We start from the raw sequence: 15,533 nt of genomic DNA on the forward strand, positions 1-15,533 counted from the left end.
CTCATAAATTCTGCTAGTGTCTCTTATGATTATACATGAGGACATCTGATATTTTCCATTCTGTTGTAGAAAAAACTGATGGTGCATTTGCTGAGGCTTCAGCAGCAAAAGCAGGTCCCATCTGAACTGACAGCTGAGGACATGACTGACTGGCTGGTGGAGCAGGGCAAGAAATCTCTCAGGGAGCGGTAAGACTAACTGAGACACATACGGACAGTCCACCACTCAATCTATCATCAACTCTGCTCATGTTAAGCTAGTCTGTTTCTAATGAGAAGAAAACAGAGCAACAGTTAAGATGACCCTTCTGTTTTCTTTCTGTTTGAAGATTGTGGAGGTATGAGCTTGAGGGTTTTGATGAAAGTGTCCAGCCTCTCCTCTCACTGGTAAGACCATGATCATGAATATACTTAGTTTGGAGTAAATCACATAACAATAGATTGATCCTGTATATATGTCAGATCTGAATGGTGCATCCCATTTCTTGTGTGTGTGTGTTCTTCAGGTGTGGGAGGTGAACATCAGTATGAAAATGAGAGACATTGAGTTTGAAGCCCGAATGGTGCTCAACTCACCAGACGCCGACAGTCCTTGTTTTCAGTGAGTCACATTTATGAGATAAGATGAAACTTGAATGATTCCTGTGGGGAAATTGGGGCTTTGCAGCAGCCAATAGTAATGGGATATAGTAAAGAAAAATAGAAAATGTGTATTTCAACTAATTTTGAGCGCCTCTCATCAACAGAGACCCTCAGATCATGCGACTGGCTGAGAAAGCCACCAGGAGCCTGATGCAGAAGCAGCAGCGCCCCGGCTCCAGCCTCCTCGGCCCCCAGGAGGTGGCGATGCTGGTTGTGCCCAAAGTGCTGCAGGGCTTCTGGATTCATCCGGCGAGCCTCTCGTGTGTCATGCCCTCGCTGCAGCTCAGCGACCTGGCTGTCGGACTCACCAAAGCAGTTCAGGACAAGCTTTCCGCCTCTCTGACCTCCACGGACCGTCAGGCTGCCTTCTCCCGCTCCATCCGGGACGAGAAGGTTCTTTCTATCCAGGAGAAGGTGAGAGAGAAATACACACCAGACCTCCTCGTGAAGGAGCTGAACCGCTTTGGGCGAGAGCTGCTGACCAGGATCGCTGAAGTCACAGTGGGGGAAATCTGTGTGATGTTCGAGCCACACAAACACACAGAAATATCTGTGCTGAACACCAAAGAGGTAAGAACACCTGCTGCATACATGTATGATAGAGTAGTCGTATTAGACACAGTGGAGTAAAAACAAACACTTTCATTTTCCAAAATTCAAACTTCTCTCCCTCTTCAGGTGGAACTAGTTGATTCCACTCAGCCAGCTGTAGTTGGAGCTGTGAACTCAACCCCCTTTGATGGAGGTTTGAGCGAGGAAACAACACCAAGCCCAGAAATGGACTCTGCTGTTGCTTCAGCTCCTCTGGTTCCTTTGACCTTCCCTGGTGAAGCTCCTCTGGTTCCTCTGAGCCTCCCTACTGAAGGTCCTCTGGTTCCTCTGAGCCTCCCTGCTGAAGCTCCTCTGGTTCCTCTGAGCCTCCCTACTGAAGCTCCTCTGGTTCCTCTGAGCCTCCCTACTGAAGCTCCTCTGGTTCCTCTGAGCACAATATCCATGGACTGGATGGAAGGAGACAGGGTCATCTATAGACCCATCAAGGTATTTGAGCATTATTTTATTGCAGTTAAACTGTAAATATTTTGAGTTGTAATTAAAATGTAGCATAAAAAGCTTTTGACTGACATTATCTCATTTCCTTCAAAGGCACTGTTCTGTGTGTCAATATATGAGCAGACTCTACAGCTCTGCTGGGAGAGGAAGTATTATCTGACCCAAGTAAGAACCACTTTTGTTTCAGGCACACACAAAACACCTCATAAATTCTGCTAGTGTCTCTTATGCTTATACATGAGGACATCTGATTTTTTCCATTCTGTTGTAGAAAAAACTGATGGTGCATTTGCTGAGGCTTCAGCAGCAAAAGCAGGTCCCATCTGAACTGTCAGCTGAGGACATGACTGACTGGCTGGTGGAGCAGGGCAAGAAATCTCTCAGGGAGCGGTAAGACTAACTGAGACACATACGGACAGTCCACCACTCAATCTATCATCAACTCTGCTCATGTTAAGCTAGTCTGTTTCTAATGAGAAGAAAACAGAGCAACAGTTAAGATGACCCTTCTGTTTTCTTTCTGTTTGAAGATTGTGGAGGTATGAGCTTGAGGGTTTTGATGAAAGTGTCCAGCCTCTCCTCTCACTGGTAAGACCATGATCATGAATATACTTAGTTTGGAGTAAATCACATAACAATAGATTGATCCTGTATATATGTCAGATCTGAATGGTGCATCCTATTTCTTGTGTGTGTGTGTGTTCTTCAGGTGTGGGAGGTGAACATCAGTATGAAAATGAGAGACATTGAGTTTGAAGCCCGAATGGTGCTCAACTCACCAGACGCCGACAGTCCTTGTTTTCAGTGAGTCACATTTATGAGATAAGATGAAACTTGAATGATTCCTGTGGGGAAATTGGGGCTTTGCAGCAGCCAATAGTAATGGGATATAGTAAAGAAAAATAGAAAATGTGTATTTCAACTAATTTTGAGCGCCTCTCATCAACAGAGACCCTCAGATCATGCGATTGGCTGAGAAAGCCACCAGGAGCCTGATGCAGAAGCAGCAGCGCCCCGGCTCCAGCCTCCTCGGCCCCCAGGAGGTGGCGATGCTGGTTGTGCCCAAAGTGCTGCAGGGCTTCTGGATTCATCCGGCGAGCCTCTCGTGTGTCATGCCCTCGCTGCAGCTCAGCGACCTGGCTGTCGGACTCACCAAAGCAGTTCAGGATAAGCTCTCCACCTCTCTGACCTCCATGGACTGTCAGGCTGCCTTCTCCCGCTCCATCCGGGACGAGAAGGTTCTTTCTATCCAGGAGAAGGTGAGAGAGAAATACACACCAGACCTCCTCGTGAAGGAGCTGAACCGCTTTGGGCGAGAGCTGCTGACCAGGATCGCTGAAGTCACAGTGGGGGAAATCTGTGTGATGTTCGAGCCACACAAACACACAGAAATATCTGTGCTGAACACCAAAGAGGTAAGAAGACCTGCTGCATACATGTATGATAGAGTAGTCGCATTAGACACAGTGGAGTAAAAACAAACACTTTCATTTTCCAAAATTCAAACTTCTCTCCCTCTTCAGGTGGAACTAGTTGATTCCACTCAGCCAGCTGTAGTTGGAGCTGTGAACTCAACCCCCTTTGATGGAGGTTTGAGCGAGGAAACAACACCAAGCCCAGAAATGGACTCTGCTGTTGCTTCAGCTCCTCTGGTTCCTTTGACCTTCCCTGGTGAAGCTCCTCTGGTTCCTCTGAGCCTCCCTACTGAAGGTCCTCTGGTTCCTCTGAGCCTCCCTGCTGAAGCTCCTGTGGTTCCTCTGAGCCTCCCTACTGAAGCTCCTCTGGTTCCTCTGAGCCTCCCTACTGAAGCTCCTGTGGTTCCTCTGAGCCTCCCTACTGAAGCTCCTCTGGTTCCTCTGAGCCTCCCTACTGAAGCTCCTGTGGTTCCTCTGAGCACAATATCCATGGACTGGATGGAAGGAGACAGGGTCATCTATAGACCCATCAAGGTATTTGAGCATTATTTTATTGCAGTTAAACTGTAAATATTTTGAGTTGTAATTAAAATGTAGCATAAAAAGCTTTTGACTGACATTATCTCATTTCCTTCAAAGGCACTGTTCTGTGTGTCGATATATGAGCAGACTCTACAGCTCTGCTGGGAGAGGAAGTATTATCTGTCCCAAGTAAGAACCACTTTTGTTTCAGGCACACACAAAACACCTCATAAATTCTGCTAGTGTCTCTTATGCTTATTCATGAGGACATCTGATTTTTTCCATTCTGTTATAGAAAAAACTGATGGTGCATTTGCTGAGGCTTCAGCAGCAAAAGCAGGTCCCATCTGAACTGTCAGCTGAGGACATGACTGACTGGCTGGTGGAGCAGGGCAAGAAATCTCTCAGGGAGCGGTAAGACTAACTGAGACACATACGGACAGTCCACCACTCAATCTATCATCAACTCTGCTCATGTTAAGCTAGTCTGTTTCTAACGAGAAGAAAACAGAGCAACAGTTAAGATGACCCTTCTGTTTTCTTTCTATTTGAAGATTGTGGAGGTATGAACTTGAGGGTTTTGATGAAAGTGTCCAGCCTCTCCTCTCACTGGTAAGACCATGATCATGAATATACTTAGTTTGGAGTAAATCACATAACAATAGATTGATCCTGTATATATGTCAGATCTGAATGGTGCATCCTATTTCTTGTGTGTGTGTGTGTTCTTCAGGTGTGGGAGGTGAACATCAGTATGAAAATGAGAGACATTGAGTTTGAAGCCCGAATGGTGCTCAACTCACCAGACGCCAACAGTCCTTGTTTTCAGTACGTCACATTTATGAGATAAGATGAAACTTGAATGATTCCTGTGGGAAAATTGGGGCTTTGCAGCAGCCAATAGTAATGGGATATAGTAAAGAAATATAGAAAATGTGTATTTCAACTAATTTTGAGCGCCTCTCATCAACAGAGACCCTCAGATCATGCGACTGGCTGAGAAAGCCACCAGGAGCCTGATGCAGAAGCAGCAGCGCCCCGGCTCCAGCCTCCTCGGCCCCCAGGAGGTGGCGATGCTGGTTGTGCCCAAAGTGCTGCAGGGCTTCTGGATTCATCCGGCGAGCCTCTCGTGTGTCATGCCCTCGCTGCAGCTCAGCGACCTGGCTGTCGGACTCACCAAAGCAGTTCAGGATAAGCTCTCCGCCTCTCTGACCTCCACGGACCGTCAGGCTGCCTTCTCCCGCTCCATCCGGGATGAGAAGGTCCTTTCTATCCAGGAGAAGGTGAGAGAGAAATACACACCAGACCTCCTCGTGAAGGAACTGAACCGCTTTGGGCGAGAGCTGCTGACCAGGATCGCTGAAGTCACAGTGGGGGAAATCTGTGTGATGTTCGAGCCACAGAAACACACAGAAATGTCTGTGCTGAACACCAAAGAGGTAAGAAGACCTGCTGCATACATGTATGATAGAGTAGTCGCATTAGATACAGTGGAGTAAAAACAAACACTTTCATTTTCCAAAATTCAAACTTCTCTCCCTCTTCAGGTGGAACTAGTTGATTTCACTCAGCCAGCTGTAGTTGGAGCTGTGAACTCAACCCCCTTTGATGGAGGTTTGAGCGAGGAAACAACACCAAGCCCAGAAATGGACTCTGCTGTTGCTTCAGCTCCTCTGGTTCCTCTGAGCCTCCCTACTGAAGCTCCTCTGGTTCCTCTGAGCCTCCCTACTGAAGCTCCTCTGGTTCCTCTGAGCCTCCCTACTGAAGCTCCTGTGGTTCCTCTGAGCCTCCCTACTGAAGCTCCTCTGGTTCCTCTGAGCCTCCCTACTGAAGCTCCTCTGGTTCCTCTGAGCCTCCCTGCTGAAGCTCCTCTGGTTCCTCTGAGCCTCCCTACTGAAGCTCCTCTGGTTCCTCTGAGCCTCCCTACTGAAGCTCCTCTGGTTCCTCTGAGCCTCCCTACTGAAGGTCCTGTGGTTCCTCTGAGCCTCCCTGCTGAAGCTCCTCTGGTTCCTCTGAGCCTCCCTGCTGAAGCTCCTGCCATTACTCCAGTCCAGGAAGGCTTGAGCAGCAGCCTGGTTGGCAGGAGAAAGAGGAGGTGCAACAATCCTCTGACACCACATCAGGTAGGAGTTCTTCATCAGGTCTGTTCACACTGTAGCTAATGGCTACATCCATCAAGATGAACTGAGGAACTGACTGTCCTGTTTTACTTTTCAGAGATCGAAAAGACCAAGAAGAAGAGAGTCCGCCGCTTCTTCCACCGGCTGTATAAAACATTCTTCATCTGTGTTGTTTTAAAGTGTTTCTCAAAAATAAATGTTGTGTTGCATTGCAGTCAGTCCATGTCAGTCAATTTATTTCATTTACTGTGAATTCATGTAAAATGAAGAAATTATCATGGAATTGCATGTTGTTATCACATGAAAACCTTCTAACTCCAATGTTGCTGATTTTCCTGTTTTTCCTGTTTTAACTTCAGTTGAAGGATTACATGCTGCTCTGTGGGTTGAATAAATTCTATGACTCTTGGTGCTTATGAAACCCTTTCAAAACCCGTTGGAAATCTGAAAAATGCATGGAGCTAAAAACAAAGCTGTTTTTCTTTGCTGAAAGTTGATATTTTGGAGATACGAGGTTATCACCTGCCAAACACTATTTTAAATGCTTTATTTGAATCCAGTACATTCCATTATTATTCACATGAGAGGTTTCCAGAGGTTTAACAAAACTTAAGAACATTTAAGGATACAGAATGCATCGTCATCGTCACATGATCCAGGCAACTGTTACTGCAGAGACTGAACCCAATAGTTATGTGGCTGTTTTTTAGATGGACTTGCAGTCAGTAAGGCCCTAACAGCCAGTTTGTGAATGTGTCCAAAGCTGTCAAATATCAGGAGCATCATCTTACCAACATAACCTACTGCAGGTCATGGTCATTTTATCTGTCAAGGCTCGGTCCTTACAAAGGTCAAACGGATGGTCTGTCTCAAAAATAAGCACTTCTCTCTAGTCTTTGTTGACAGAAAGCATGGGTGAGAAATATCTTGAGTCACTTACAAACCATTTCTACCACTTTATGAGTCATGTGGGTAAAAGTGTGCTGCAGGGAGTTAGACTGCAGACTCTCAATCGGAGTTCGATTCCCAGCAGTAACGAACATTCAATGTCACGGGGCTGTTAGACTCGTCTTGTTTGTTGTGAACAAGAGACTGCAGGACCCGGCTTCTAAAATATAACACAAAGGAACAGTGGGATTTTTTAATTACGGTGTTAGCTTTGTTTCTTACAGAACAAAAAATGCTAATTCCACCTTTTCCTGCAGGAATACATTATGCAGCACATGAACAAAACAGGCACAGTAACAGCATCACTGTTTGTAGTCTCAGCTCCTGCTTGTGTTAGCTGATGAGTAATCAACATGTCATGTTGAAAAAGCACACAAACAAAACATTTCACTGAATGTGACAATGAGCAAGCTTACATTATCAATGGATTAGATTACTACTTTTTCCAACCATAGCCCACATAGGAGAAAACCCTCTTGTAGCCACTCCCACAGCAAAGTCAGTCCATATTAAAAGTGTATAATTTTTAGAAAACACCATTTAGTTTATCACAGGAAAATCCCTGTGAATCTTAAGCTCACCAAAGGACAAAGGCATTTTGGTGACGTCAAGACAAGTTCAATTAAGAGTCAGCATCTCCCCAAGAATAGCAGTTCTCTGTGTGACATCTTCACACACGGCTTCCCCAAAACGTCTCAGTTAAACATCCAGTACATCAACGCACATGGCTGATCTTTGGGGAAACTGGTTCCAGCTCTCACTTGTGTTTGGACTTGCTGGCCAGGGCCTGCAGGTTAGCCGGTCCGCCCCACACCGTCCCAAACACCTCCTTCTCAGTCCTCAGAGCCTCTGACAGAGGGAGCTCCCTCCCCGCCGACACCACCCTCTTCACAGCCCGGATCACCGGGGCGGGCCCCTTCGTATAGCGATGGAGCCAGTTTTCAGCCTGCTGCGGGAGACCGATGGTACCACCTTCCCCCGCCTCCTGGGGGGCATCCAGCACTCCGTCCGCCAGTCCGATCTGCACGGCCAGCTCGGGGTCCACTTTCAGAGCGCCGCCAAGGAGCTTCAGTGCGTTCTGGCTTCCGACGACGCGGACGAGTCGCGCGGCGCCGCCCCAGCCCGGGACCAGGCCCATGTGTTTGTGGACGAACTGGATCACGCTGCCTGGTGCCATCAACCTGCGAGCAGAGAGGGGAGGGTCACATGTCAGAACCGGTGGAATCTGAACATTTTGGACGCAACGTGTGAGGTGATGACTTTGGTGTGAAGGAGATCCAGAGACGTTTCTAGGACAGATGAATGTTTCTCTCTCTCTCATATTCACCCACATACAGATTACTCCTTGCTCTTTTACACACACACTTACTGCTGTACCTGAAATCGCAGGCGGTGGTGAGCTCTGCGCCTCCTCCCAGCGCTCTCCCCTCCACCAGAGCAACAGAGATCAGAGGCAGCCTGCGCTGAGAAAACAACTCTGTCAGCATACTGCGTTGCATAACAGCTCAACTCCGACTTCTTTAAGCTCAGACCGGCTGCTGATTCATCCAAGTAAACATCAAAGCTTTAGCCTGCGTATGTGTCAGATACTGACGCAAAGAACCAGCAAAGTCTCAGACATTTAGTAGAGTAGTACAGCGGAAAATGCCAGAAGCTTTTACCTCAGTAGTCTTGTCAGAGCATCCTGCATGAACATACACATCTTCATCCCATCCTGCAAAGCAAAAGAAACATCATTCAGGCGTTTAAGTCCCAGGCACACAGAGGGAGGGAGGCAAAGCACTTTTCTCATTTCCCTACCTGCGGGTTAGATATCGCCCGGACGGCGTTGAGGTCCGACCCGGAGCAGAAAGTTCCGGCAGCCCCCTGGATGATGAGGCCTTTGCCGTCTGTCCAGTTCTCCAGCTGGCTCACCCTCTCCTCCAGATCCACCATCATGCTGCCTGGGAGGACGGCAGAACAGTAAGCGGTTCGTCCTTTCATTGTTTAAACAAAGCACTGGACTGTCATTTGTCTGCGTGGGAGAAGTTCCACATGAGATGAGTTGTGTTTGAATCAACAGAGCATTTGGGTAAGTAGTTACTCTCAGGGAACAACAAAATTAAGCATGTACATATCTAAAGGAACTGTAACTTCAGGATTTTCATTAGAAAGTTTTACAAATGAGAAATTGTCTGAATTTAGAAGGGAATACTCTTTTTTTTTAGTTTCCATTCCATTCCAGAATACCAAATTCTCAGTAGTCAAAGTGAGATCAGATTGTACTCATGAATCCGCAGTATTAGAGCGTCTTTACCGGAGAAGGCGTTCATGCGGGCAGGGTTGTTGATGGTCAGCACGGCGATGCCAGACTCCTGTTGGAGCAGATCAATGGAGCCTCCAGGAAACGCCCGCAGCTTCTCTCTGATCTCCTCCTGGTTGAAGCCGTGGCTGCCAGAGTAAACACAGCCACTGCTCTGCCTCTGGAGCAGCCTTGGAGGAATGCAGTTTTTACAATTTATTAGAATACAGTTTAACATTAAATGATCCCTACTTGTTCTGCATGGTGTTTCTTATCCCTATACAGATCTAGCCATCACAGAAGTTGAGTTTTTAGAAATAACAGAACTGATTTAAATAGAATCCCATATAATTTGCTGTTTTTAAAGACAATTAGTATGTTGATTTTTGGTATGAACCTAAACTAACAACACAAGAACAGCCATGTCAGCACAATATGTCAAAAACAGTAACACACTTTGCTTATAGAATACCTGAGTTTGTTTAGGAAGATGTTTGTTATACACAAATTGCAATGTGATGTATGGCTGTGTCTTCTAAGCCCACATGGCATGACAGTGAAATCAATCAAATCACAGCAAATCAAATCACTGTGTTGAATGTAAAGGAATGGCATGCCTAACCTTTTATAGGAGACCAGCCTTATGGACATACTCAGCGATAAAGCTAATGCCTGCACTCTCACAAAAAGGAGGATGAATGCTTTTAAGACACAGCAGCGGTCAGAATTAAGTGCTGAAACTGATTTTTGTTGGCACAGGCCTTGCAACTCTTTATCCCTCTATAAATCGGGCTGCTGAAGGTATATGGTACCAATCCACCTGGAAAAATTCCTAATACATAATAATGAACCATTTCTGAGTGTGACTTATAGGATGCATTAATTTTTGCCAGTGTCAGCACATGAGAAAAATGCATTTTGCTACCTAGACTCTGTAATCTGTGATTTTGAGCTTAAAAGCTTAAAACATAGCAACATTGCAAACTTACTGTTACTTTACTTATGACTTTATTTATGAATACAAAACACCTCAGTATTAGGCCAATAAAAAAGGATTAAAGTGGTGATAAACCATGCTGGAGGCTGCTGTACCTGGCCCAGGCTCCACAGCCACCGCTGCTCTTCAGGAGGAGACGCCTCACCGCACACAGAACCATTCTCCTGCAGCATGAAGATGAAGGGATTGAGAGAAAGATGGAGAACATAAAATCACCTTGAAATTATCTCTGACTTACATTACTATATAAAATAGGCCTGCGGGCACGTAAGAGGGGAAATTAACTTTGAGGACAAATAGATTGTGTCACTTATTTTGGGTTTGTAATATTACTGCAACATTCTGGGAGAATCTATCCACATACTTGACAATGAATTCCCATTATAACTTGACTCTGAATATAAAAAATGTCATCTAATTCAGAAAAGCAAATTGAAACCCAGATTTCAAACCTTCTCTTATGAATATGCCTCTTTACTAGACAATGATTACATTGTTAATTAGTACTATGCAGATGTATTTTATGTTGTGGAGACTGTATATTTTTTGTTTCTTTTGTGTCACTTTTATTGACCCTGCCTGTTTGCTGTACAATGCCATTGTTCAATAAAACCTCCTCTGACAATGCCTTGGAGGCATTGTCAGAGGAGGTGACATTTAGCAGTCATATTTGCTTACCTATTACATTCAAATAAGCCTTCTTTTATGTTTTAAAATGACACAAAACAATGATATAATACTAAAGTCATGAACCAGAAAATGAGATGATATCCCTGTAAAATGATCTCAGCCACTGCCACTGTGTTCTCATTCATTTTTAATGGAGCATCGCCAGGATTCGTCTCTTGATTTGCTTTTGGTTGATTTTCAATTGATGAATGTAAAACCGCTGCATTAAAATACTGTATTATCTACAAATGGCCTGGGTTTTCAAATCCAGACCACCAAAGTCTCATAGTATTGAATGCTTTAGAAACTCTTGCTGTTGCTTTTCTGCAAACAAATACTCTTATTGTCATGTGGAAACTGAATGTCATTCAAGGTTTCAGTGTCCCTTTCAAACTTTAAAATGTAAACACGACGAGTCGCAGAGAAAACCTAAACGTTTAGAATCAATTTATGGCATGCTATTAGTAATTAGAAAACATTTAGCAACGAAAATGTAATTGCCAACCTTGGTTGATGTGAAAGTCTTGTGGTGTTACTCTGAAACCTGTCCCCCTGGAAACATGAACCAGTCGGAAATCTACATGGCGATAGGGTTGTATTTCATCAGCTTCACCACAGGGGGGCATAATAATACTGTCATGCAGCAAAGAAAACAAATGATTAATTTGTATCACCTCCTCCAAACAGGCAAAATCTAAATATAAAGATCCATTAATTATGCATTTGCGATATTGGGCGACATACATTTCACACAAAACACCACATAACCATAACCTGCTGCCCAATTTAAGTCTATGATTTGTAAGATAATCATAGGCTGAGGCCACTGCAGAGAGAGATCTGGTCTCTGTCTGTCTCATCACTTTGTAAACACAGCAATGGCATGTCCTTATTCAGTAGTACGGACAAAGGGCTCTGAAATTACACATGGTAGAGTTACAATACAGTGTTGTGGGCAATCTGACAATCAATGAACTCGACCTATTGTCCAATGAACTTTTCAGCATTGTACTAAGCTGTGGTCTTCTGTGGTTTCTCAGAAGTGCTTTTGAACCCAAAACATAAAAAATACTAATTATCTCATTTTTTTTTTTTTTTTTTTTTTTTTTTTAGCCGCAAAGCCAAAAATGTCTTCAAAAGTCAATGACCACAAAAATTTGGTATTTTATATTCAAGGATCAGGTTTGGCATATGGTCACCAATGAGGTTAAGGTCAGGGTTAAAGCAACGGTTATTTTTATTATTGGTTTCTAGGCAAAAAATGCAATGGGTACTGGCTTGGCAGCTTGGCCAGAAAGAAACATTCTTAGGAAATGTAGCCGTAGTTTCTAATAGTGAGTAATGAGCTACACCATCAACTCATCCTAGCAACATGTAATGGCATACCAACAGGGACTAACACCTTTCTGAGGGGCAGTAAAAAGTGTGAATTGCTCCGGGATCCGAATACTGTACAAACACAGACAGACATAAAGTGCTGCAGACCTGTGGGCGCGTTATTCAAATAATTTGACACCCAGTATGCCTGAGTTGGGCAAAACCAAAGCACCAGCGTAAATAATGAGGTGTGTAAAGCTTCGTAACATCTTTGTGAACTTTACTGTGTCAAGGAGATGGATGGAGGGATCAGATGGGAGAGAGAGAGAGAGAGAGAGAGAGAGAGAGAGAGAGAGAGAGAAGAAAGCAGTGAGACAGTGAGGCAAACAGGCAGAAACAAAGACAGAGACGGAGAGATAGTCTGAGAATGAGATGGGTGGTGTAAGACAGAGAGATGGTGCAGGAAAGCGGAAGGAAATGGTGTCAAAAGCAGAGGGAGGTTAAGCCACTTCCTGTCCTGTGGGCTAATCTATGGCATTGGGGGGCATAAATCCTTCACTGGTATCCACACATCCTCCACCACTCCTCACTGTCCTACACATCTCTCTGAAAGCAAACTGAGGAACCAGAAATAGCAACTGTTTCCTTGGGTCAGTTGCTGAGAATTCCAGTCCCTCCAACAATGCTGAATCAAAGGGCCAAAGCAAATGGATTAAAGACATACTGTAGGAGCATGTGTGTGTGTGAGAGTGAGAAAGAGAGAGAGAGAGAGAGAGAGAGAGATTACAGATCTGCAGCGTTAAAAGGAGGGCAGATCTGTATAATGCCCGCATGTTGTAGTGGCCTGATAAACCTGGATTAGCATTTAGCGCAACATGGTTGCTGACTGCTAAGAGCTTTCACTCACACATGTATCTACATGCCTATCACCTCCATTCATCATGCATTCATGCACCAGCTCATGAGTCATATTTACACTGAGTAGCCTACATCCCTATTAAATCTACTTTTGGAAGAGTTTTGTTCCAAAATGACATTCAAAGAAATCCACCAGTTGAAATATTTCACACCTATATACTTCCAAGCTTCCAAAGATCTTGCTGGCATGAAAGTAAACCTCATTATTATGGATTATTACTGAATGTATTAGCTTTTTTAAGATCTTTGCTCACAAAATAGCACAATTTTAGCAGACGTAATCACCTGCATTGTGTAAATGATGGCCAATAAACTATATTTTTTGGAACGAAACCCCTTCATAACTATACTGCAGACATAAAAGGCCATCAGCTAGGATTCAGCACAGTGCATCCAAGGGGCGAAGTCTTGTTTTAAAGCACCCGCACCTCTCTGGTCTATTTAAAAGTGGGGCAGGAATTCAAAAAGGTCGGCGGGACGGCGAGACTCTTCCCCGGGAGGCATTCCAGACACGCTGACGCTCTCCCTCTCGCTCTATACAGTACAGGCAGCCAGGTCAACAGCCTGAAACCTGTTCCTAAACATCAGTCTATGTACAGCACCTGTAGGCATGGTGGTGCAGTGGGTTGCACCTTGCATGTTTGCAGTTTGCATGTTCTCTCTGTATTTGTCAGGCGGATTGGAGACTCTAAATTGGCCATAGATGTGAATGTGAATATGAGTGTGAGTGATTCTGGCCACTTCCACTCATCCTCTGCTCTCCATTCAGCCTGTTAAGTCATCTTGATTAAAGTCGGTGATGTTGTTTTACGATCCGTCCCTGAGTGGAGGAGAGTGGAGGATATCAGTGATGCTGCCACAGACTCCCACTGATAATGGAAGGAAGTCTGAAATTACAATCTAGCTAATGGGAGAGAGAGAGAGATGGTGAATGCACGGGTATGCGCAAGTGTGTGTGCGTGCATGTGTGTGTGTGTGTGTGTGTGTGTGAGAGAGAGAGAGAGAGAGAGAGGCCCCTGAAGTGATGCATCAAAAGCGCTGATCGATATGCAGCTGTCTAGCGCTCTGCAGGAAGTTGGGGAATGCGCTGCAGTCAGCATGGCTCTATACCAACCCAGCAAGATAAGAAAACACTCTCTCTCTCTCACACACACACACACACACACACACACCAGATAAGTGCCAGCGAGGGTCTATTTCAGGGCAGGAAGAATGGCAGGTTGGCAGGTGCCAGAGGCTCTCTGGGGCCTGGAGGTTTCCAGTGAGGAGTGCAGGGAGGTCAGTGGGGCTGGAGGGCTCAGAGCCTCTGAACACTTTTCCACAGCAACGCCAAATGGGGCTTGTCAGCACCAGCTCAACATGTTCACAACATGGGATCAGTATTTATTTGAAACTAGTTTATTAGGAACTCCCAAACCTCACAATCAATAAAACTCTATTGGCAAAAGAGACAAAACAAAACTCTGTGTTGTTGTTTCAGTGGGAAATACAAAGACATGAGAATGAGTAATGCTTGGCTGGCCATGTTTGGCCCTGTAGTGGAAATCAAGCTAGTGAGCGAAGAGAGCTTCCATGCAGACCAGACAGGATCAGTTTTACCATGCATACTGTCTGGCAGTACAATGTTTGTAGTAAACACAAACAGGGCAGTGATGCTTAAACTATATTTACATAGAAAGTCATTTGCCAAAAAGCAGCATGGACAGTGGCCAAGGACCAAAAGGACACAACTGGTAAATATGATTACTATGCAGTGTAGAGAATGCAAATTGCTGTTAGATGGGATGAAGAATGTGTAGCTGTGACCTGACCTGGCAGATCAAATCAGGTCAAATCAGCTATAAGTTGAATAGCAGGCCGGGGGCCAGATGCAAGCCAGAGGGTGCTGTGTGTGTGTGTCTGTCTATTTCTGTCTTTGTGTGTATGGCGGTGGTGAGTGGGAAGCTTGTATAAAGTACTAAACATGCAGTAAAGACCCCTGGATATCACAGCTGTTTGTGTTTAATTCTAAGCCGTCTGGTGTTGGAATTTGACCGGGTGCAGTGTAAAGGGAAAGATGCTGTAAACAACAGCCGTCTCCAGCCATGTGCCACGGAGAGCCGAGTGTATGCAGGTTTTCATTCCAACCAAACACAACAGTAGCTGATTGTACTGATAGTTCCTCCTCGCTGGTTGAAGGTGTGCTAATCAGTGAAGTGAGCTGCTGTCCTCAAAGCTTGCCTTCATTATCATCACCCTCATCCTTATCACAATCACTGTCATCAACATCATAAATAATGGAAAGCCTAATGACATAATCATATTGCCAGTGTGATTGTTGCTAGATTTTCAGTCGTTTTACTATGACAGTCATAGTCTGCAACTGTTTCCCAAGTAATTGCTGATTAGAATGTATCACTCATAGCTACTGTATGTCCACTCTTGGAATGTTATTGAGAAAAGTTGATGCAACTTTCAGTGTTAGGATAGGTTATAAATACATGTTGTTCCATAACCGTTCCAGTGAAACTGTGTTTTAAGCCGCAGTGAAAACATAACATCCACTGCCAGTTATATAACGATTCCAGCATCTGGAGCATCCAGACTTGAGCATAGGCCAATATTGGGAACCTACTCTCCCACCCAGCTCTGACACCGGAAAACAGGGTGAGAGAG

General features: G+C 44.8%; 1 protein-coding gene across 1 annotated transcript; it reads right to left on the bottom strand.

Moving 5' to 3' along the window:
- Positions 1 to 6,314: 6,314 nt before the first annotated feature.
- echdc1 (enoyl CoA hydratase domain containing 1) lies at positions 6,315 to 10,134 on the bottom strand. The gene is made up of 6 exons (XM_071925491.2): positions 10,070 to 10,134; positions 8,993 to 9,168; positions 8,497 to 8,639; positions 8,358 to 8,410; positions 8,074 to 8,154; positions 6,315 to 7,877 (listed from the first exon to the last, which is right to left on the bottom strand). Exons 1-6 carry the CDS (start codon positions 10,132 to 10,134, stop codon positions 7,454 to 7,456), a joined length of 942 nt encoding a protein of 313 aa, XP_071781592.2. The 3' UTR covers positions 6,315 to 7,453.
- Between the last annotated feature and the right edge of the window lie 5,399 nt (positions 10,135 to 15,533).

This window comes from Centroberyx gerrardi, chromosome 12, assembly GCF_048128805.1.
Source record: "Centroberyx gerrardi isolate f3 chromosome 12, fCenGer3.hap1.cur.20231027, whole genome shotgun sequence".
NCBI classification, from domain to species: Eukaryota; Metazoa; Chordata; class Actinopteri; order Beryciformes; family Berycidae; genus Centroberyx; species Centroberyx gerrardi.